Consider the following 25,891-nt stretch of genomic DNA (forward strand, 5'->3'; position numbering starts at 1 on the left):
TATTTTTTTCGATAAAATATTTACTTTTTGAGTTATTTGCGAAAAACCGTCTGAAAACGTAGTTTTTTTGGCGAAAAATCAACATTTTCAATGGCAAATGACTCGAAAAGTATTGACTTACGTAAAAAACTCTATAGAACAAAAGTTGCTTAAAATCAGTCAATTTATCCATTTCCGGTCTTATCTTGAACGTATGTTTTTCACCCCCGAGAAGGGGTGACTGTCACCCCCCAAGTAAAAGCAACCAACGGCACAATTTCAACTTTGAAGTGGAGGGTAAGTAGAAGCTAAATCCAAATTTTCATGCAATTCGGAGTTGCCCTGAAAATTACACGGTATCGCCGAATTTCCCGTTCATTTACTGGGCCATTAACAGTTACCAGTGTCAATGATTGTGTTTAGTCGACTTACGGAAGTTTACTGATATCATAGTACTATGTATAACATAAATTTTGGAGCAAAGGTTCTATTGTGGCGTTGTATTACTTTTTCCCTATAGTAAAATGCTGAGGCGATCGCCAGGAAATAGTTGGAAGAATCCATTTATTTACGCGACGAGGGGAGTCCGATACATGTAAACTTTTTCAGTTTTATTAAAATCTGTAACAAAGGATATTGACTAATAGAGGTTTTAAGTACTTTCGAATGTTCAAAAAATTGTTAAAATAAATAAATAAACTTTGTAAATCGATGATTGTAAAAAAATTGTAAAATAAAAACCCCTTTAAAAATTCACATTGTAAGGCATGCATGAATCAAATATGTAGTACCTTTTTGTAGATGTATTTAAAAATGAAAAGTTATTACTATAAAGAGTGATATGTACCTAAATCACAAATTTTATTAAATTTGGGAAAGTTTGGGTAATTTTTTTCTTAATCATCAATTCTTTTTGCACATTTTGTATTGTTAACTTGGTAACAGAGCTGATGGGCAGTATTTCAAAACTTAAATACTTTTTGTAAGTACCTATTACTTGATGTACCTATTTAAAACTTTGGACTCTAGAGTAAGTATTTAAATGCCAAGTATTTAAATACTCTATAATTATAAATAAGTACTTGGTATTTAAATGCTCTAAAGTCTAAAGTATTTAACTACCTACAAGTAATTAATTAAATTTTGAAATACGGCCCATTAGCTCAGATATCAAGTTAAAAATATGAAAGGTACAAAAAGCGTGAATGATTGATAAAAATTTACTCAAAAACATTTTTAGTATTTAAATACTTGGTATTTAAATACGTTTCAACATCGGTATTTGTATTTATGATACTTTTCCAAATTTACTAAAATTTGTGATTTTTATATCTAGGTAATTGTTTTATTTTATATACAGGGTGTCCCGAAAAGATTGGTCATAAATTATACCACAGATTCTGGGGTCAAAATAGATTGATTGAACCTCACTTACCTATATACAATAGTGCACACAAAAAAAGTTACAGCCCTTTGAAGTTACAAAATCAATATCGATTTTTTTTTCATATATCGAAAACTCTCAGAGATTTTTTATTGAAAATGGACATGTGGCATTTTTATGGCAACAACATCTTAAAAAAAATTAAAGTGAAATTTGTGCACCCCATAAAAATTGTATGGGGTTTTGTTCCCTTAAATCCCCCCAAACTTTTGTGTACGTTCCAATTGAATTATTATTGTGGCACCATTAGTTAAACACAGTGTTTATAAAACTTTTTTGCCTCTTAGTACTTTTTCGATAAGTCAGTGTTTATCGAGATATTTTGAATATTTGTCGAATCCAGCACATATTTGTATATGGTTAAGTACGGTTACAGAGACCTGTTAATAATCTGAAAAATTTATGATTTACATTTTTAGGTATATTTTGAAAAAGAAGCTACATCTCGATAAAAGGTGACTTATAAAAAAAGGCTAAGAGGCAAAAGTCTTAAAAACACGATGTTTAACTAATGGTACCACAATCATAGTTTAATTGGAACGTACACAACATTTGGGGGGTTTAAAGGAACAAAACCCCCATACAATTTTTTACGTAAATATATTGAAAAAGAAGCCGGATCTCGATAAAAACTGGTTTATCGAAAAAATACTGGGAGGCAAAAAAGTTTTAAAAACGTTGTGTTTAACTAATAGTACCACAATAATGAATTAATTGGAACGTACACAAAAGTTTGGGGGGGTTTAACCCTTAAACGCCCAACCTTTTTTAGGTTCCATGTACGCCCAAGGGTGGGTAAAAAATGTCCACCTCGAAAATAGCTAATATATTTATTGAGAGTTGTTGGAAATTGATTAAACTTAAGAATCGTATGCTTAATAAACACGGCATCTTCTAAAATATTAATACAAACAATTTACAATCCTTACAACAAAATTACAATGTACATCAAAATTAACATACCAGTAAAAGCCAGTAAATCAGATTTGTCGATTTTCTCCACATTATTCCTTTCAGCCTCTTCATTGGCGGATAATTATGTGGATTGTGTAATTATACGTCGATATTTATATGGATTATGTTCCTACCAACGAGAAATTAAACAGAAACCTTTAGTAACAAGTTTTACCAAGTGTGTACTTTTTATGTCCACCCATATTTAACTCAAGATATTACTTTTATTTTCAAAAATATCGGTAGAACCAATTTAACATTCGATAAAAGGCTGTCTTTTTAACAATAAATAATTTTTGGAAAATTTTTAAACACGTAATAAATATGTTACAAGGGAATACGCATTAGGTGGACATTTTTTACCCACCCTTGGGCGTTTAAGGGTTAAGGCAACAAAATCCCCATACATTTTTTATGGGATGGACAATTTTCACTATAATTTTGTTTAAAGATGTTCCTGCCATAAGAATGATACATGTCCATTTTCAATAAAAAATCTCTAATAGTTTTCGATATATTGAAAACAATCGATTTTCATTTTGTAACTTCAAAGGGCTGTAACTTTTTTTATGAGCACATTTGTACTAAGGTAAGTTAGGTTCAATCAAACTATTTTTGACCCCAGAATGTGTGGTATAATTTATGACCAATCTTTTCGGGACACCCTGTATAAAGTCAAGCATAGCCACAGTTATAGTTAGCTACAGCCTAACAGAACTTTTCAGTTGCATTTTTAAATACATCTACAAAAAAGGTACTACATATTCATTCATGTCTTACAATGTGAATTTTTAAAGTAAAATTTATACAGCAAAACTTTATTATTTATATGCCCATTTCTCCGATTCAAGTTCATATAGGCAACCCAAATTACACGGCACAACGTAGTGGGTCAGGATCTAGAATCAAGTCTACTGTACCACGTTTTTTTTTTAGTGTTGGTTCAATGAAACTAATACAGCTGGCTGCATCGATAAAGCATATCAGCACAAAAGTGTCATGATGCATTGTATCTGTATGTGTTGCATAGTAATGAAACATAATATTATAGAGGTAAAATAAATCTCTTGAGCATTAAACTGTGGTACACACACAATTGCACCTAGCGAGGACCCAGGTGGTTTATACGGATTCTCAATACACAAATACAGTCATGGTGCATAATTGCCAAATGATACAATTTCTTTTAAAAACAGGCAGTTCTTAACATAGAACTAGTACAAGTATTTATTTAATTTGTTATGTACCATATCTAATGCTGGATTACGAAGAATTAATTTTGGGATACCCCTACACAATACCCGTGGCTTAGTCTGGGTAGATTGTGGGCAGGGTCGATTTTAGAGGTGAGAAACACAATAAACAATAGATACTAAACAACAAAAAAAAAAAAGGAAGTAAAGAAGAGAACTCTTTAAAAAAAGAAAGGGTACCACTGTTTTTAAATGTTTGAATCTCAAAAAAACAGAAATGGATATTCAAAAATCAAAGAGAAAGAATGCAAATATAATGATAATAAAAAAGGTAAAATTTACTATATTCAAAAATATCAAAATCAGAAATATCACAAAATAGGCAAATAAAATATTCAGGTAAAATAAATATTCAAATAAGTTAAATAAATATCATATCGAAGATTATCATAAAAACATGAGAACTATCTTACTAAACTCTTTGACTAACCATCTAGTTCTAGTTAATCCACCTTTATGGCTCAAACTTTAATAAAAACTGTAATTTTATATCTATTTTCATGTTTTTAGTTTGTTTTTTTTTTTAGTATTTTTGACTCACAGTGTTACTCACTTTAAATATCTGGGATGCTAAATTACAGACCAACTAGACCCAAGTAAAGAGATCAAACATAGAGTTGAAGCACTTACATAACGTTTCTAAATATCTAACAATAAAACACTGAAAACGTTTGTTTTCTATACTTCCACAAAATTTATTGTAACTATGTGACTACAGCTGTTTCGGCAGAGTGCCTTTCTCAAGTGATTTAGTTTACTATGTGTTTGCCTTCTGAGAACTCAGTACCTTCTGCTCTATCACATATACTGGCAAGATAACAACAAAAATAGCCAGATACATAAAAAAGAAGGGAATAACACCAGCTTTCAGAACTAACAACAACTTAAGCAAATATATTAAGAACAATAAGGGCCGAACGAGAAAACAACTACAGAGTGGTGTCTACAAACTAACTTGTGGTGACTGTTCGAAAACTTACATCGGTCAAACTTGCAGAACCTTTGACAAACAGATAGCAGAACACAAAAGGGCTTTCAACAATAGAAAACAGACACTTCTACATACGCACTTCACCTTCTAGGTCATAATCATTCTTTTAATGAAGAGTTTCAAATTCTGCATATTCAAAATAAAGGCTTTAAGCTATCTTTATTAGAATCTATGGAAATAAATAATTGAAAAATACAGATATAATTCTGAATGACCAACTCGACAAACAGCTCCCCACTCCTCAACCTCTTCAGTTAAAGACTTTAAAAAGGCAAACACATAGTAAACTAAATCACTTGAGAAAAGCACTCTGCCGAAACAGCTGTAGTCACATAGTTACAATAAATTTTGTGGAAGTGTAGAAAACAAACGTTTTCAGTGTTTTATTGTTATCCATCAAGTAACGGTCGAATTCATCAATTGTTTCTAAAAATGAAATCATTCTCATGTAACCACAGTTTAAACCAAAAATTACGTCAACGAATGATCAAATGTTATATTTGGTTAGTGTTTTTACATGGCCCAAGACCTAGACTGTGAAGGCTGATACGATCAATCACCTAGATGCGTTTGAGATGTGGTTGCATAAAAGAATACTCGGAATACCCTGGACATTCATATAGACCAACAAAGCTGTGCTAAATAGATCAAATGTCTTTCGTTACTGAAAACTATTAAAATAAGAGACGTTTCATACCTAGGGCATGTTCTTTGAGGAGACCGGAAAAGAATCCTTCAGCTTATGATGAAAAGTATCGAGGGTCGCAGAGGAATTAAAAGGAAGCAGATATCTTGGCTCAAGAACATTCGCGATTGGATCGGAATACGCAGTGCCGATTAGTTGAAGACCGTGATGAATTCACCAATGTAATGCCAATGTCCAGGAGATCTAATATGGCACCGAAAGAAGAAAGAAGAGTTTATATTTCCGAGGTATAATTGATTTCTCAAAACTTAATTTCTGCCCTTGTATTAAAAGAAGCAAAGTACATTCCTTCCGTTTTTGAAGGAACTTCCGAATTTAGGTAAAAATTTTCTATTTCTTCATAACAACGGTAGTTTAAGAAGGTTATTTGTCTCGGACTGTATTTTATATAGTCCCAGATGATGTTCGATGTACCTAGTCTACAAGCTTCTATCAAAACAATGTATTTTATTGCCTAAAAGCTTACGATAACTATTTTGTCTAATCAGAGATGATTCATCATCTCTGAATCAAAATGAAATAGCTGTCTTTCATTTTCTCAGTTTACTCATATTGTGAGTACACGAAACCAACTTTCATTGGCATTTTTTTCCTAGACGAATAGACGGAATGTGACTGCATATTGTAGAGTTTCATCTCTTTTATTCGTCGTCTGCTTGCCTTATAAATTATATAAGGCAGATATTAACCCTTTCGGTACGGCACCGGTTTACTAGAATATGACCGGCTGGAGGGGTGCGGACAGCGCTTCTCTATAAACTAAATCAACACTCAAATATAATATGTACATAAAAAAGTAATGAAATCGCATGTAACGCGATTTCGTTGACAAAGTTGAAGGCTGTAATATTAACACCGATAAAACTACTTGCTTTAGCAAGTAATTTTAATTGTAAATGAATCATTACTGGTATTTACGATAATTCCCGGTACCTAAACAAGTCCTCTTTGTATAGTTGTTTCCCGTCTACTAGGCACCGGAAGTTTTAGCGACTACGGTAGTTTCCCGCCGCGAAAAGGTTAAGGATGTACCCAGAAATTGGTTCCACGGAATGGGATAGAGGTTTTCAGATTTACGGATCTAGGACTTCTTATTTCGTTAATAGACGTCGCTACAACGTCCAAAACGCGAATTATTCATTTCGAATATATTCATTTCGATTCATAGCTGATCATATAACCCCTCTGATAAGGTCTAGGGAGACTGTAACGTACGTAAGGGGATGATTGATCATCTCTGAATCAAAATAAAACATATAGGGCAGTCAATGAGGTTATTTGGCTCCGAATTCCATCCTACTGCATCGATTTACTTGATATTTTCACAATAAGTAGAGAATAGTTCAAGAAACAAAGTCTACCCTATGTCGATGTGCGCTTTTATCGTGGGGGTGGTTCCCACCCCTTCTCGGGGGTGTAAAATTTTTTGGTTAAAATAACCACGGAAGTGGCTAGAGAAGCTAATTCTAAGCAAAAACTGTTCAATAATTTTTTTTGAAAACTCAATGATTTTTAAGTTATTCGTGGTTGGAAATTGACCGTTTTCATTGAAAAGTGACACCTTTTGGGGCGGTTTTTGCGAATACAAAACATTTTTGTAGCTTATAAAAAAGCAAAGAGATTCGTTCCTTCATATATTCTTTAGTTATATTACAAAAAGAGATATGGTAGGTGAGAAGAGTTTGTTTTTTTTATGCATGCTGAACTCTGTGTATTCAACTTGAAATAAAAGAGAAACGGTCGATTTTAGTTGTATAATGCTACCAATACCTTTTGTAGTGATTGAAAAGACCTTTAGAATGAGCAACATTAAATGTCGATTACATTCAAAGTAAGCGAGGTATGCTGCAAAAAAAATTTTTGACTAATGGAATTTAAAAAAATATGTGAAGTACATTTAACCCCTCATCCATCAGAACTTAAATGCATCGTTTTCCTTCTACAATACTTTTTATTATAGTGTTATTTATATGTTCAAAAAGTTGGACGGGTTTAAAATAAATAGTTTTTGAAAAAAAAATAAGATCAAATTATAGAGCGCATTTTTAAATTTTCTTAAGAATCTTCCTTTTTCTCCATGTAACTCGAAAATGATAAGAGATGCCAAAAAAAGGTACCACACAAAAATGTAGGATTTTGTTGAATAAAAATTTTGTTTTGTGTTTCATTATTGTATCTCTTATCATGTTCAAGTTGAATACAACGATTTGAGCATGCACAAAAAAAACAAACTATTTTCACCTACCATATCTCTTTTTATATTATAACTAGATTTATGAAGGAACTAGTCTCTTTGTTTTTTATAAGCTACAAAAATGTTTTATATAGTTTTTTAGTTAGATGCATAGTTTTTAAGATATTGGCAAAAAGCCGTTCAAAAAGGTGTTCTGTTTCAATGAAAATGGCCAATTTTCAACCACGAATAACTAAAAAAATATTGAGTTTTCAAAAAAAAATTATAGAATAGTTTTTACTTACAATTAAGTCTCTAGCCACTTCCGTGGTTATTATAACCAAGAAATTTTCTACCCCCGAGAAGGGGTGGGAACCACCCCCAAGATAAAAGCACACATCGGCATAGGGTAGACTTTGAATTAGGAGATAAGTAGAGGCTATTCCCAAAATTTCATTAAAATTCATGCAGTAGTATAGAATTCGGAGGTAATCTCCTATTTTTGCTCCCATTGACTGGCGTAATAAGCTGTCTTTAATTTTCATATTTTTTCTTCATTTTCATTTATTCTGAATATTTTCATCTTCTTACATAGGTACGGTTACGTGACGTACCAAGACCTCCGCTCCATTGACTCGTTCCGAAACAAAACAGTAATGGCGATCAAAGCGCCACCTAGCACAAAACTTTCCGTGCCTGCCGGACAAGGCGAGAAGTATACCATTAAAATGAGTAGCGATTCGGGAGAAATAGATGTATACCTATGTCCCGAGTCTCCGCCTGTCAAACCGAAACCTGAGAAAGTGCCATGTATGGATATGTTGTTAAGGGACATCAGTCCGGTAGGTCTCTTTGATCTGTCTACTCCGCCAGTGCCTCAGTTGGACAGTCCAACGCCTATTTCTTCACGGGTAAGTACTGTGGCGACACGCTTTAATTACTATTTTTGCTAATTTTATTTTTTAATAACTTTTCTCAAAACGGTCATATAATTTCACATCTAATATACAAACTAGATGCTAAGAAGTTTTACGAAACGAAATGTATCCCTAACCATAATATGTTTTTGGTGTGTTCAGTTTAATAAACTGAATTCCCCATAAATTAATTACCTTATCAGACTTTATGTCAACTTCTTAAAATACAGAAAGGTTCTCAACTTTTAAAACGCCAGATGTAGTAATTTATTGTCTTTTCTAGCCATATTGTAAAAACACAAACATATTATCGTTTGTGGTTTTTTTCAGCCACAGTCAGTCGATAGATAACTACGGGTCGATTCACAGTCTCCCGTCAAGAGACACAACCCAGTGGTCGTCGGAATAGGTCAACAACATACCCTTTCGAGATATAAGCAAAACACGCCTTTCTTTTTATCGACACAAATAAATATATTATTGTTCATTGTTTACACTTATTTTTAATTGATTCCGTAACCTACCATCGGAACAGTACTATCCATGAATATTACATTTAAATTTAGTTTTCGGGCAGGTAGTAAAAGTTATTAGATGTTGCCAAATATGCCAATAACAAGAAGTGACGCGAGATTTATGTAAACTTTTATTTAGTCCAGTCTATACCTTCCATGGCGAGCTACTCTAAATTTTGTTGTCCTAACCTTTAGAGGGGACCAATAACGGTGTAAATTAAAAATCGTAACTGAATTCCGCCGCCGCGTTAGCAGTCATCTTCAATTTAAAGAAAAACCGTTCCTACTCAATATCTCCGCCATTTTCAACTTTTCGAATGGTAAATTGAAAATTACAACTGAGCTCTAAGCCCTAACAATTTAATTTATATATTAAGAGCCTATGTTCTCCACTATTCTAGACCGGACCTGGAACAAAAAGAAGTATATTTTATCAAATAAATAGAACTAGGCTTTCTGGCGTCTTGCTCCAAAAATGGATTGAAACTTGTTCTCCGCTCGTTCCCTCCGTATCTCGAAGATTCGGTGGCCGCTGGACTGGCCAGGACCGGCCTACGTTATATTGGGATTCGTAACAATATCGACCGCAAGAAAAAAAATTGCAAATAAAAAAGAGTTGAAAATTTCATTTGCAACAATTTCAATCAGTTCTTTCGAATAGTTGAAAATGGCGGAGATATTCCGCGGAGAACATGTCTCATTATTTGTCATCTTTATGGATCGTAATTGGAAAGTAAGTCATTCGTGGAAGAATTCTGTGACATATTCTCCACAGGGCTGATCCCAGTTACTAAATCTTCTTCTTCTTTCTCGAAACTCCTTATGTCCCCCAGGGGCGTCGGAGATTTTATTCGTCCTCTATCCATATCTTCCATTTCTTGCGGTCCTTTGCTAGCTCTTTCATTTGTTGATGTGTTTTTCCTTTTTCCTGTCCAATTTCTATAATCTGATCGATCCATCTTTTCCTTGGCCTCCCTGTCCTTCTTTTACCATATCTTTTTGATTCCATCACCTGCTTTGGTAATCTTCCCTGGTCCATTCTGTTAATGTGTCCATATCATTTTAATTTTCTATCGATTCCTGTTTCAGTCTTTGTCTAATATCCTCATTTCTTATTCTGTCCAATTTCGTTTTTCCTGCTATTTTTCTCAACTGATTCATCTCTGCTGCGTTTATTGTACTGTCAATTTTTGTATTGTTTACCCATGTCTCACTTGCATATATTCAAGTTGGTACAGATATTGCATTGTATACTGATATTTTGTTACTAAATGTTACATTGTTACTAAATGTGACTGATAATCTAATTGATTTAAAAACTATCCACATTGTATTCTAAATCTATACATATTTTCCAGTTATGCAGAAGCTTAACCTTTAAGGATCCATTCGATCCCGGTCCAAGTACATCGGGTACGCAACAAAGCCTATTGAACCACCTCCAGCCACATCATAACCATCCACATCCACACAACCATCAATTGGTGTCGTCCCATGATTCTCCGAGCCCGTTGGTGAAGGGCGAGAACGATATGGTGAAGAGAGAAGTGTTCTTGCACGATGACGTGGAGGGGCTGAGCCCTATGGTGGGACGATTTAACTTTAATAGTACACAGACTGAACATAGTAGTAACTTAGGTAAGTCTAATATAATATTTATTACACTAAGGTCCGGTTTCACCAACAACAAATAAATCAATGAATAGCTATTCGTTGAATAACATTTATTAGACGTTTAAGTTTATATTTTGTTTCAATATAATTTTGATAATTTAAAGTTAAACTCGCGAATTTACTTTCTTCTAAATATTTACAGCCAGATTAACTTGCCAATTTACTCGAAGAGTAAGTATTTTTTTTGATAAATTAATAAAATAAGTCTTATTTGACGTTAGTAAAATGGAGAAATGTCAGTTTAATGGTCGAATAACTTTAATCATATAATAAACTACTATTTGTCATTGGTGAAACCGGCCCTTTATAGACTTATATTTGTCTAGAAAATATATGGACATGAAAAAAATGTCAGTAGTAAATTGAGTTAAATGGTTCAATGCAATGATCAGTTAAGAGGCTACATCAGCGTGTCATCAATATTAATTCGAGAGATAGTAGCCGCACCGCTTTTTGAAAGTCCTGCAAACCTTTGGCAACAGTGCGTCGATAGTATGTGACGCTATCAAAGACGAAAGCACAATATTGTGATAAGAATATACCCATAGGCGCGCTAAATGTTGCCAAATCAGTAAGTTAAGTTCGATTACTTGTTATAGATATAATCGATTATAGTAGTTCCAATGTGAAACAAAGTCTAGGTATGGGATAAAAAAGTTTATTTGAAGAAAGTGTATTTTTTGTCCTTAGTGGTAGAACAGACTCGTTTTTGTAATATTTTATTTAATTATAGAATAATTTCCACATACTAACATATTTCTCAAATTGGGCTCTGTACTGCCATTCTTTACTATATTACCTACGTATATATGTGCCAAATAACTGCACAAAATATTCAAAATTAAGGCTGCAATCTTGGAACGCGTTTTCCGTCTTGATGTCGCGTTGATGTAGCCTCTTAAGTTTGCTTTTGGTTCGGTTTTTCATATTAATTATAAATTGAGTGCCTATAACAGAAACTATTCTAGTCCTAATATCGAACACAGTTAGAAATATTTCTAACCTCTGTACTGACCTTGTTGTACCTTAGTTAGAATACTGAAGTGCCAACGCAGGACTAATTATATGGTGTTCGAAAGAAAGCCGTTGAGTAAAGCCTAATAAAACGATATTTGTTTCATTCGTTAATATGAGTTAATTACTGACAGTAAACTTAACTACGCACCTCACAAATTTCCACCACCAAAGGCGCAATGGAGATTTGTGCGTCCATTGCGCCTTTGGTGGTGGAAATTTGTGCGATGCTGCATTGTACAAAGAGAAATAATGAGAGATCACTGGAATAAGAACAGATCCATATTATGTTGTCTGATAGTCAAACGGCATTGAAGGCATTAAGGTGACAGGAAGTGACGTCCAGACTGGTGTAGGACTGCATCAGAGAACTCGACGAACTAGGAGACCAGAACATGGTTGAGCTTACCTCGGTACCACGGCATCGAAAAAGTAGATCGATTTCAGTGGTGACCTTGTACATAAAAATCAGAGGAACTATTACGTAAGGACAGGAGGAAACTGAGAACGGTCATAGAAATGTTGACCAGACATGCACCAGTAAGAGAATTCCTGAATAAAATAGGCATTTACATTGGTAACCTTAACAGCAGACACTGCGATAAGGAATTAGAAACTGTAAGCATCTATTATGAAATTTCGATAGGTAACTAAGAGGAGATCTTTAGGAGTTATTTATGACACACCAAGCAGCGTACAAAAATTCGAGACAGGGTTAGGAAATAACTAAATAGACAACAAACACAATAAGTATCAGCTTAAGTGATAAGGGAGATCTTTTGGCTCAGACGGGCCCAGGATAGAAAAAAAGAACTCACTGGTGCAATGAGATTATATCCTTTATTTTTATAAGGTTGTCTGCCATATTTGCAATATTTGAAGTTTCGATTCCCACCTCGGGACATAGCTCTCTAGATAAAGATTAAACTATTGATTTGCATTTTAACTCATTCAGGTCGATTGACGTACTGGTACGTTATTCAAAGAATACTTTGATAGACGGGTGCCGTACATGTACTGCTGTATTATACATCAGACTTTGCCGAATGTCGTAGATGTACGTCAGTAATATTCTCTTTGAAAGACTGCTGCCGCACCGGTACGGCAGTTGGAAAACGCATTAGTCTCAGTACGACCGACATACAGGTACGACATTTGTTATTTTTGGGGTTGTAAATAAAAAGCATTTGTAATTAATATGTTTTAATCTTGAATAAGTAAATAAGTAAGCAGCAAGAAACAAACTATAAAAGCAAAGTTTTTAGATAGTTTTCTAAAAACGCATTATTCTCGCCTGCCGTTATTGGGACCGTGCAAGTTCGGAAAAGCGACACCTGGTTTCTACGCTCAGCAACTTTATGCGCACTTTTAATTGTATTGGCCAATTACGTTAGTCCTGGTTGCTGGATAATTGTCAAGGCCACAGCCCAAAAAAGTTATAAAAGAAAAATTAAGACTGAGGTTATGTTATTAAAAAGTAAACAATTGTATGTAGTAAATAAAATTAATTATTAATGCAGTACTGCAAGCAAAATACAATTAATTAAATTTAATTTTATATAATATTTGCATATCATATCAATATTGTGGAGCAACATATAATTTTTCTTCTTCAATGACATTAGGTATGAAATATACGTCAATTTGACAATTCCAATTGACAATATGAATTATTTCAGAAAGTTTCAAGATTTCTCCGATGTTTACGCACGATCGTTTCTCATATCCTCTTTAAGTACTTGCACACCGCCAATAGTACGGCAACCATCCCCACTCGTTGGAATCCTGACACTGTCCTAGACAGAGGCGCGCGATAAATCGGTCCGTCCTGAATGGGTTAAGAACGATTTTCGAGGCGGAAATCAAAACGTCAAATATAACGTATTTTGAATTAAAATTATGGAGTATTTTTATTAAATATAGTAGTTATCAGTCTGAAATATTACAGGACATCTGGAATGGTACAGAGATCCAGAAATATTTCTGAAAATGAACCAGTATTTTTGCTACTTGGATATTATCGTATTAATAATTTTCTGCAAAATAAAGAGAGAAGAAATCCATATATTTTCAAAGTGTACTATTATTGTAACGACTTTTTCAACCTTCAATTAAGTGGTTAGATTTTTCATTTAATAAATCTTTCCTACTAATAAAAATGTATTGTTATTAATCTTCTCGCTTATGACAATAGTAGCACAAAAATGTTGATATTTCTCATTTTTATAATTATTTTGTTACACCCTCTGCTACTTTTAACAAGGTACCGTTTAAATTCAGCTTTTGGAATTTCTACTAACACAAAGTACTAACTCTTCATTTCAGCTATACCGACGTGGATGCGTTCGGGAACTCTATCTGTGACATGTGTGTCACTATTATTCACATCACAGGCAGAGTTCTAGCTACGCGTTCACTCATAGCACGGGTTTTCTTGAAGGAGGAACACTATGACTACCAATTGGAGTGGTTTTCTGCGAAATTTAAGCTGTAAATACGTTTTCTTTGATTATTTACTAAGTAAATACGGTGTTGATATTTGTAATTTAAAATTTTTACCCAAATAGTTTTGTTCCTTAAGGGGGCAGGGGTACGTTTTGAAATCAACATTTCAAGCACATTTTTGTGATTTTTTTTTAACATGGTAGACTTATTTTATTTTTAAATTAAATAAACACATTCAGTACAATTCAAAGTAGGTATATTAAAAAAAAATTTAAACGAATTATTGAAAAATTATTTTTCGGTGGGGACACTTAAAAAAAATTGATTTTGCGGTGGGCATCAGAACTGGTCATTTGATCATGTCAAATAAAAAATTCGAAAAGGTTTTATTAGCTTATGAGTTTCTCGAGGTAACGAGTCGAGTTTTTTTTTAGTATTAGCGTTTTAGTTTTTTTATTTTTGAGTTTTTGTTATCAAAGTGATAGGAAGTCAAAATAATGAAATTGTCTGTAAAAAAAGGGTGAAAATCAACATATTTATGATTGTTTAACAAAAATAAGCATAAAACAGAAAATATCTCGACATCGTTACCACAAGAAATGTCTGAAGAAAATCTATGCAAAATTTAAGGTGTATCTGTTAAGTAGTTTTTGAGATACAATGTCCACCGCCTTTGAAAAACGCAGTTTTGAGAATAACGCGTTTATATTTTTGACAACTTTTATTTTCAATTTATTTTTTTGTCTGTCAAATCTTGAAGTGATGCACACCGGAACATGATTTGGAATCGCGAAGTAATTTACAAAATAGAAGCGGAACAGCTATTGGACGTTTCTCACTATGCTCAAGCGCGGTAGCGCTCAGATGCTGCAAAATGAGCCGATGGTAAGGATATTCAACATGCTGTATTTTCTGTAACTTTGCTCCGATCAATTTGAAACTTTCAAAGACTAGTTTTGAGGTTATGTACTAAATAATAAAAAATAAATCAAAATTTTCAATATACCCCCCCCCCCCTCCGATTAACACGAAACTTTATTAACCTTAACTCCATTCAGAAATAAATGGCCCATTTCTGTTTTCCCTAAATTAAGAAAAGGCGACAATGAACCTCCTCTAACGAGATATCAAAATTTATAAGATCATAATATAATATGACCAATGTGACCAATAGTCACGTGCGGAAGTAAAACATGGCCAAAAATAAATTACTGGTGTAGTAACGCAAAATCCTTCCAGTTATGGTGCTTGCAGAGAGCGTGACAAACGAATAGAGGAGCAGATACAACAACGAATTAAACACCCTCTTTGAAAAGGAAAATGTAGTAAGATAAAGGGCAATAGACTAAGATGAGCAGGACATGTGATACGGAGTAGGGATAGCAGACTTGAGGATAATAAACAATGTGTTTTAGGAAGCATCAGATGGGAAAAGAGCTCTAGGACGGCCTAGGAAAATATGTATGTGAATATTGAGGTGAGAATTTGGGACATAGTCAGGACCGATAAGATTGGAAGGCAATAGTAAACAGAGACAACGTACAACACATCTCTAAAATGTGAATATTCACTTGATTATAGATTGATATGTCAGAGACAATTGGAAAAAAGTTAGAGATAGCTATGACCTATCACCTATCCAGAGTTTTAGCGCAGCTCGATGATGATGATGATTATGGTGACATTAAAAGTCACGAAGAGAAAAAAAGAAGAGTGAATACCGCGAAAAGTTGGGATAGTAATTTGGAAGAAGACCTAAAATATATAAAGAGAAAACTGTAACTTTAAACTTTAAGCCTTTAAGATTTGTTGAGGTAAACAGGATGATATTAAAATAATTAAATCTATTTGAAGTTGATATCGAAAAAATGGAAATTGGATGCTTATTTTTGAACGGAGTATGTGTTTGATGTTTTTGTTTTGATATTTTTATGTAAGCTTTGGTATTCATACTAATTTTGTTCTGCCTGGCGTGTTCTAATATATTTTACCACAAAGCAGGAAACATGTATTTTTTTTTTAACTAGGACTTTAAACCGGGATATGAAGGGAATATAATAAAAGAATCCATTTATATGTACACTGTCCGCTTTATGTGTAGTTACATTCTATTCAAGCGATGATATTGTGATAGGCAAAAAAGATTAAACTAGACTCTATTATTGCATGTGCTTTTTCTTTCGTGTGCTCAAAGTAAAATATAAATTACTGCAAAGGTTATTTATGGTGAGGCGCGCGAAATTCCGAATTTATTTTGTGGTGTATTTTCGAAGTATTAGGGCTCCCGCGCGCTAGGCGGTCAGGATGCGGCAGCCTCTCACACCAGGACGATTTACGGGAACCACGCACTAGGCGACCAAGAATATGGCTGCGGCAACCACTAGAACCTGCACCTGCGGTCAGTTGGCTGTCCGCAGTTAAAGTGAGTATGGATTCTAAAGGGAAATGAATATTGCTCCCTTTCGTCCCCGCGCACTTGTCGTGCAAACCGGACATATCCCCAACAATTTTACAGTTTCCGCGCACTTCACGTGTTAACCAGACCTATCCACACCGTCTTTAAAATGACTTTCGGCACCGAAAAATTAACTAAAATTAATTCTTGACTTTGAGGGGATTTGAACCCAAGAACCTTTCCTGAATTTAGTTTTTAAAATTATTTAATTAAGTAATCCAACTTTGGGCATAGGCCTCGCCCAATTCAATGCAGTGGTGTTTTCTATTTTGCGCCACTTGCTTCCAGTTGTGCCCTCCAAACTTCTGAATGTCATCAGCCCATCTCATTTGTGGCCTTCCTCTGCTTCTCCTTCCTAACCATGGTCTCCATTGTTGTATTTTGTGATTCCATCTTTTATCCTTCAGTACGGCATTGTGTCCTACGAAGCTCCATTTTAATGCATCTGATTCGCACCGACTCATTCCGTTATTCGTTATTCTACAGTAGGGCAATGCAACTCATTCTCAAATAGCAATGTTGCCGATTTTAGCGCTTCTTTCATTGGGGTATATCTAATCAAACACTAAACAGTCTATATGTCGACTATTGCAGCCTGGCAGCCTAGTGCTAGTGCACCGGGGCCCTTGGTTACCACTAAGTGTTATCTGCTGTTAAGACAGACTTGCATCTGCTACTAATTCATGATTGATTTTTTAACCAATGGAAGTTTTATGTTATCTTCTATTCAGGCAGTCTTATGATTCATTGGCACGATTCACTGAATCAGTGCTGCCAAGATTGCTTCATTTAATTGCACGACGAAACCTCATCATAATTGGCGTTTGCTGTATACATTTATAACATTCTTTTTGTTAAATAAAAAGCTTCTTTGTACATTTTGATTTTATGTTATTTAAACAGTTTTTTTCCTGGTATTAAATGGACTGGAATAAAAACAAATTGTGTAATGATTTTTTTGAAGAAAAGAATCTCTTTGTTAGTAAAGTGGTAACGTTTTTCAAACCAGTGTGTCAAACCAATGGATTATTTTTTGGGGATGACATAAAATTCATAGATTCGTTCACATCAACAGTCACGGGACGATCAGGTCACAGTCAGAGACGGTACAGTCAAGATCACAACCCGTCCGGTCGCTCCGCCAGCGATCAATGACTGTGAGTTTATTTTGACTTTGACTGGACCTGTTTGCCACTTAACGTTCCCGAAAATGGAGTCGGACAAGCCGAACTGAAGGGACTACAAGGTTACAAGCACAGCCAGATTGTCGATCTTTCGATGTATACGTGGTATGAATGGTACGAACGGATTATTATAAGTATTTTAAAAGTTTAAAATTTCTAAAAATCTTATAAAATTTAAAAGTATTTAAATCATTGTTTATTTTAAATCATTGTTCATTATCACCTAATATATTATTCTGAAGGTATTTCTTTGTGGCATTTATGAAATTTATTATTCTAAATGGGAAATAAGCCACAATTTAACTTAAACAATTATTGTATGTATTAACGTTTCCACTTCCACTTCGGACGTTTACAAGTGTTTCAAAAGTAGTGGTTGTGTTTTTTTTTTGTAAAATTTATTACTAATAAATTATTTGTTTTTCTTTATTTGCTACATAGCCCGATCAAAGAACAAATAAAAAACCAAAAAAAAAATAAATGAAAGATAACTTAAAAAATTATTTTATTAACGTTTCCACTTCCACATCAGACGTTTACATACAGCAAAAGTAATTTTTAAGTGTATCAAAAGTTGTGGTTGTGTTTTTTTGTAAAATTATTACTAATAAATTATTTGTCTTTCTTTATTTGCTACATAGCCCGATAGTCCCGAAAAAAATAAAGGAAGGATGAAAATTTGGGAATAGATAGTTGAAATTGTCTATGATTATATAAGAAAAAGTTTACAGTTCTACATTCCCCCCATTTTACAAAAGTGGAGGGGAATTCCCCCTTCTCGGGGGTGAAAAATATACATTCAAAATAAGTCCGGTATTGGATAAAATGATTTATTCTAAGCAACTTTTGTTCTATAGAGTTTTTTTACTAAGTCAATAGGTAGGTACTTTTTGAGTTATTTGTGAGTGAATATGTTCATTTTTAACAAAAAAAAACATATTTTTGGACGATGTTTCGCTAATAACTCAAAAAGTAAGTATTCTATTGAAAAAAATATTCTTAGCAAAAATATAAGTAGCTTATATGAAAGTGAAAAAAATAGTGTATGTAATAAAATATATGTGAAACCTTTAATAACAAGATCAAAGAAGAACATGCAATAGAAAAGAAAGAGAAGAGAAAGATTTGGATGAATGACACTATACTGCAACTTATCGAAGAAAGAAGAAAATCAAAGAACAACAAAATAATGTACAAAAAGATTCAGAGACAAATAAAAACCGAAATACAAAAGGCAAAAAAAAAAATTGTTACAATCACATGATAGTGATTCTTAGAAAAATATTTGTCAGAACAAAGACATAATAGGTTAACATACTTAAAAAGCCGAAACAAGGATTTCCACCCATTTTTGAATAGTAGACTTTTTTCCTGACGTCATCCTGAACATAATGCAAAAAACTGCAAGTCTCTATGTGCTGTATTTAAAAAGTTATTTATTTTGTGCTAAATGCCCTCGTCTACATTGTTTAAGTTAAATTGTGGCTTATTTCCCATTTAGAATAATAAATTACATAAATGCCACAAAGAAATACCTTCAGAATAATATATTAGGTGATAATGAACAATGATTTAAAATAAACAATGTTTTAAATACTTTTAAAACTTATAAGATTTTAAGAAGTTTTAAACTTTTAAAATACTTATAAAAATCCATTCGTACCATCCATACCGCGTATACATCGAAAGATCTACAATCTGGTTGTGCTTGTAGTCGGGTCAGTTCGGCTTATCTGACTCCGTTTTCGGGAACGTTAAATCTGTTTGCCGGGGTGGTGTGAATATGACAGAGTCAGTCCGCCACCTGTTTCAATTGCTGTACTACGTTTTCGTCACGTGATTCGTCGCTTTCAAGACTTCAAATCAAAGGAGTATATCTTTGGGGTGCCATTTGATTCATAGTTTACTCTAAAAACAATAAAAACTCATTGTTTTAAAGAAAAATTAAAGAAACCACTGATAATATCAGAACTGAACATAAAAGGACCTTTTCCTGTTTTAAAATCATTGCTCAAACTTTAAAGTGGACTGCGGCCGTGCATAACATATCTGCGAGATTTTTATCTTTGTATTTTCATTTATATTTGTGCATAAAAAAATAAATCTTTATGAATCGCCTTGTATAAATATCTCTGAATAATTATGTAACTAATTTTAACTCTCTTCACGCTAACTTCTAACAATCTGCTTGGGAATATCGCTTTACTCTTATAGTGTGCTGAATCCATGCGGGCTGCAGTAAGTTGCGTAGCACCATGGGATTCAGCTCATTATCTGGGCAACCAACACTTTTAACACCTGCTGCAGCTGCTGCTTAATGGTGTACCTAGCCTTTCAAGCTTACTTACACCGTTTGGGAAACCTTACTATTTAGGAAGATTCTGGTGTTCTGGAATTAATCAATTTTTTAGGGTAGAATGTAAGTTTTATATACTGTAATCAATAGTAAATAGACCTGTTTACTGTAGTAAACAAGTTCGTTATTTTTTTTATAGTTGAATGTATGCTAAATCTGGTTTTATTTAAAAAACAACAACTTAGTCAATAGGGTACTTCTTTCTATCTTTCTAATAACATCCAAAATATACAGATCTGATGTATATGCTAATAAAAATTTAATTCAATATTACCAACCACTGAGTTTACTAATACTAGGGGAAAGTATGCTAAATTTGCAGTTACTCGAGCATTATGGGGACCTATTGGGTTGTGAAGACTAGGTGCTAAAACCAAAAAAGACAAGTAAAGTTTTCCATTTAAAAGGGGACTTCACATTTGTTAATTTAATTTTCCATTTCTAACAATCGTTTATTCCGATTTAGCGCCATCTATCCATAATTCAAAAAAAATGTCTCGAATAAAAGTTACTTATTTTTACGTAAGTAATCCAAATCTGTAATAAAAAATGGGGGCTCCTATTAAAGATTTTAAAGTAACCTCATCACCTCACCTCCGTGGGGGTCGTGTTTGGTGTTATTCGATAGATTTTTCAAAAATATTGAATACATGTATTTTGCAGTTTTTCGATCTGATGTTCATTTCGCGAAATATCGCTGGGTTTCTATTTAACCAGGCACCTGCCACGTGGCTTTGCAAGGCGCCAACTGCCACGTGGGGTGCTCACAGCACCCCTTAAAAATTTTCTGTGATCTACTTGTTTAAAAAACAAAATAATGTGTTGAGTAACACAAGAATATAACATAATTATATGTAATTATATGTAATATAATATATGTAATAAACATGTTTTATTGACTTATTAGCCACTAATATGTTATAAAAGTTAAAACATAAAATGAAAAAGATGTCATAAGCAAATTAGCAAGTACCAAGCCATAATAAATGAAGTCAAGTAAAATATCTAAAAAATTAAGATTTAGTGAGTATATAGTTTATATTAATAATTTAAATCATTTATTTCAATAAAACATGTAAATTTGACCTTTATCAAAAATACAAAAAAAATTTAAAACTTAAAGTGCCAGATGATAATAATAATAATAATAATAATAGAGTTTATTTGTAGCAAATAATAACATTATAAATAAACCCAGTTTCTCACTGAAGTTGTTTGTCACATGGACTACAACTTGTGCGTGAGGGTTAAATTTTGATTATATTAAACTACATTAATTTAGCTTCAAGTTTACAAAAAGGAATCAAATATTTTCGCTCATCTGTCTTCAAATTTGGGCTCCTCTTCTCACTAATTCATTTACTGTTAAATTTTGTTTATGGGACCTTCGAAACTCTTATAAAATTCAAGAAAGGATTCCGAAAAATTTCTGATGGGATTCTTCGGGCGTACTTCGTTTTCTATGATAATTGTCATGACTTTTTGAAGGTGTTTTTTCCATTTTTACTATAATTTTTACAATTTAAACATTTATAAGTGACATTCGAAATAAATCATTTTGACATTATATATGATGACACCCCAATTCGATTTTAGAGCTATAAGTTCAGAATGACACTAAATAACCACTTCAAACACTAACACATCTATGCTATATAATATTATAGAAAGCTACTATGACGCACAGCTCCGTTACCAAACTTGAAATACCAAATATTTGATAAAAATGTGTTATGGGGTGCTGGTAGCACCCCACGTGGCAGGTGCCGTGTTAAAAGGGGTTCCCCCTCTCCGTGGGGGTGGTGTTTGGTATTGTTCGATAGATTTTTGAAAAATATTACACATTTATTTCTCGAAATATTCGCTTTTTTCTTGTGAAACTTTGTGACTTTTTAAAAGGGGTTCCCCCTCTCCGTGGGGGTGGTGTTTGGTATTGTTCGATAGATTTTTGAAAAATATTACACATTTATTTCTCGAAATATTCGCTTTTTTCTTGTGAAACTTTGTGACTTTTTCTTACGCCGCGCTCAAACCGTCAGATTTTTGAAATATACACTGTTCTGCATGTACTTACCGTATCCTAATCTGACGATTTCGAGTTTTTCTAAAGATAGATTTTTTTCGGACCTCCCCCCCCCTTAACGAACTCTCCTGAATTAAGATCCAATATATGGTAGGGGTACATTTACAGGGTATAAGGCTTCTCCCCATGTGATTTTCTGACTTGCAAAAATCTGAACTGCAAAAATCCCCGCTTGGGCTCCCCTACCATAATAGTCCAAAGACAACCCAAACATAGCTGGGACTGTCTAAGATACGAACCTTTTCACATACAATCTGGTCCATACAAGACCAACAAAATCAAACGACATTGATAAAGTAAATTTGATCGTGTTCCCTGATTTGCCTATGGCGATGAATCACTCAGCATTCTTCTTGTGCATTGTCAAAGTTTGTTGCATGACTTTACTTTCGTTACAGTTTTCTACACTCATTTCTATGTGTGCATTGTTTCCCCCGGTTTCTCACTTTCAAGATTTTGATATCTCTAATGGCCTGGTCCCACTCCGGAAATCGTTTTCAAAAAAAGATTATTCGAAAAGTAGTGAACTGTTTGTAACCAATAAATATTTGGCGAGTGTTGTTTTCCAAATTGATGGATGACTTGTTTGGCCTAGATCTTGTAGGTAAATAGAAATGATTTTAGTTGAAAATGTCGAAGTTGGTTTTTATATCTTCAGGATGACATTGAATTCTAATTGTTTTGTGTGTTTATGTATTATATTATCGTCGGTTTACTGCCATAACAAACTATCTCTAGTTTTTCTCGATTCTTACGTTAAATATTTCTTTGTACTTAAAAATTCTTAAAGAAAGTACTGACAAAACAAGATAAGTTCAAACATATTTTAAACGTAGGAAATAGAAGAGGCACAAAGAAAATTAACTCCAGTGATGTCACTTTTATTCAGCCAAAAGCACAGACATGTGCAATTGTATGTTAAAATAAAATAATCTTTTATTATTTATTACAATATTCTAGTTTTGTCAAAACAAGACAAGTATGAGTTAGGTTATTTTTGCAGTACTATTTCGGTATAAATTCACAAATTTTATGTGACGACTGTACTTAGCTCTCAGCGTAGTAGCTGTATAATAAACAGCTATATACAGGGTGTCCAGAAACTCTACCGACAAACGAAAACAGGAGATTCCTCAGATAATTTTAAGACAATTTAACCAAATTCATCTAAGAAAAAGTTTCCTAAGGGAGCTGGAGCTCTTTGAAGATGGCGTCTTGTAATGAGTTTTTCTTAAATACCTCCAGAACGCTTCTAGTTAGAAAATCGAAAATTGGTACACATATTTATCTTCTAGAGCAGTGGTGCTCAAAGAGTCGATCGCGATCGACCGGTCGATCACCAAAGTTTTTGAAGTCGATACAGTACCTACATTCTTTTATCGACAAATTGAAATTGTTGATTAATCAAATGAACAGAAAGGATTTAAACAACTTTCCATCGTTGAAAAAAGGGTAACCCTCATTTGAATTATGTTTATTATTAGGAGACTGAGCTGCAAGCAGTTCGTAGTGAGTTTGATAGACGCTTCGCTGATTTTAAAAAACACAGATATTGTAATATTTATGTCTAATCAATTTTCTTGTGAAGAGATGAAAAAAATTGCCACTGAAATCTCCATTACTTTCAATTAGATTCAATCAGCTAATTTCCGTCCAAAATGAGGTACTGAAAATAATGTCGGATATATATCTTCAATCCAGAGCGACCAATACGAATTTTTTTTGCCTTTTATATCGCCAGACAAATATCCGTCTTTGAGGCAAGTAGCTCTGCAATTCACAACATTATTGGATCAACATACTTGTGTCAGTCTGCATTTCCCCAAATTAAGGTAGTAAAATCAAAGTATCGTAATCGGCTAGCTGATTTTGGTAATCATTTTCGTAATCATTTTTGGTCCTCGGTAATTACGTACCATCATAATATGAAAAACTTGTGGATCATACGCAGTGCCATGCATCAACATCCAAATAAAATTAAGATGAAAAACATGATTTTAATTACGACTCTCTGTAATTACAACTTTTTATCAAATAGAAATGTGCAATAAAGTGTTTCATTTTCAAAATTGCTTTTTTTTACTATCAGTCGATCGTTGGAAGGTTGAAGTTTATGTGGTAGATCCCACGCAGTATAAGTCTGAGCACAACTGTTCTAGAGATAAATCGATTTCATCCATTGTGAATTTCTAGTATGTACCAGTCATAGGCGTCCTTTTTGGTTGGGTCAACGGTTATTTTATCGCATAACTTTTTTGTCTTCAAGTTTTAAGCATTTTTGATACAGGATTATTAAATTGTGATGTATTCTAGTACTAAAAGGTACTCTTGTTTTAAGTCGGTAGGACACACCGTTTTCTAGAAAAATCGATTTGAAAATTTTTCGTTTCCTGAATTTAAAAAAAATTGAAAAAAATTTTCAAAAAAAAATGGTGAATTTTACTAACTTAAAGCAAGAGTACCCTTTAGTACTAAAATACCTCATAATTTAATAATCTAGTGTCAAAAATGCTTAAAAATTAAAGACAAAAAAGTTATGCGATATAATAACCGTTGACCTACCCAAAATGGATGCATATGACCGGTACTAGAAATTCGCCATTAATGAAATCAATTTATCTCTGGAATATAAATAAACGTACCAGTTTTCATTTTTCTAAAAAGTTTTTTTTTTAATTTTTTTTTGATATCCAAAAACGAAAAATTTTCAAATTTTTCTAGAAAACGGTGTATCCTATCGACTTAAAGAGTACCTTTTGGTAATATAATACATTACAATTTAATAATCCAGACTCAACAATGCTTAGAAATTAAAAACAAAAACGTTATGCGATAATACTAGAAATTTGCAATGGATGGAATCGATTTAACTCTGGAAGATAATTATGTGTACCAAGTTTCGTTTTTCTAAATAGAAGCGTTCTGGAGATATTTAAGAAAAACTAATTACCAGACGCCACCTTCAAATAGCTCTACAGTAGGAAAAATGAAAGAATACCCATGCGTCATCGATGATATGCATACGAATCAAATCAAACATTTCTAGTCTAAACCAAAGAATACATATTTCCCGTGAGAGATATGTATTCTTTGTCTAAACTAAGTTAATACTGAAAATAAACGGATGTGACTACTACCCCACCATACGATTTTTGGCTATGTAAGAATGTGTCAAAAAATGTTTGTGATGTTGTTCTTTTTCTGATAATACCTATATATTTATTGGTAATAAATGTTACTTTTACTACCGTAATTAATTATTTGATATATATTAATAATACAAAAATCATGAGTATAGTACACACACCGGCAAAATTAGCCGAACACCTTAAAAATGGGACATGTTTGATGTCTCGAATTTCCTAAACCAGTGGTCCGATTTGACTGATTCTTTTAGTATGTTATAGCCTTATTATTTAAGAATATCGTTGTGATAATATTGTTGCTAGACAGGTAAATATCATTTTATACCGGGTGTACCAATCATACTGTGTTTTTTTCTTAAAGTTTGGAACACCCTGTGGAATATTCTAGCATATGTAAAATATTAAAATTAAAACTCGATTGTATAGTTAGGCTTTCTTAACATTTTGCTTTTCGATTCATTTAATTCTGTGGGATAATAAAAAAGTTATGTGCGTTAACAACTATCCATGTTTTTCATCAATAAATCCTCATAGTAGGGGAGGAAATTATGCTAAATTTGCAGTTACTCGAGCGTTATGGAGACCTATTGGATTGTGAAGAA

General features: G+C 33.3%; 1 protein-coding gene across 2 annotated transcripts in view; it reads left to right on the forward strand.

The window, feature by feature from the left end:
• The window catches only part of LOC114338791 (transcription factor E2F2-like), a 275,509-nt gene that overhangs the window by 227,364 nt on the left and 22,254 nt on the right, over positions 1-25,891 (forward strand). For both annotated transcript variants that reach the window (XM_028289414.2, XM_028289406.2), the window contains exons 5-6: positions 8,096-8,411; positions 10,291-10,570. In XM_028289414.2, coding sequence (XP_028145215.1) covers positions 8,096-8,411; positions 10,291-10,570 — 596 coding nt within the window. The remainder of the gene's footprint in view (positions 1-8,095; positions 8,412-10,290; positions 10,571-25,891) is intronic.

Source organism: Diabrotica virgifera, chromosome 1, assembly GCF_917563875.1.
Source record: "Diabrotica virgifera virgifera chromosome 1, PGI_DIABVI_V3a".
Lineage (NCBI taxonomy): Eukaryota > Metazoa > Arthropoda > Insecta > Coleoptera > Chrysomelidae > Diabrotica > Diabrotica virgifera.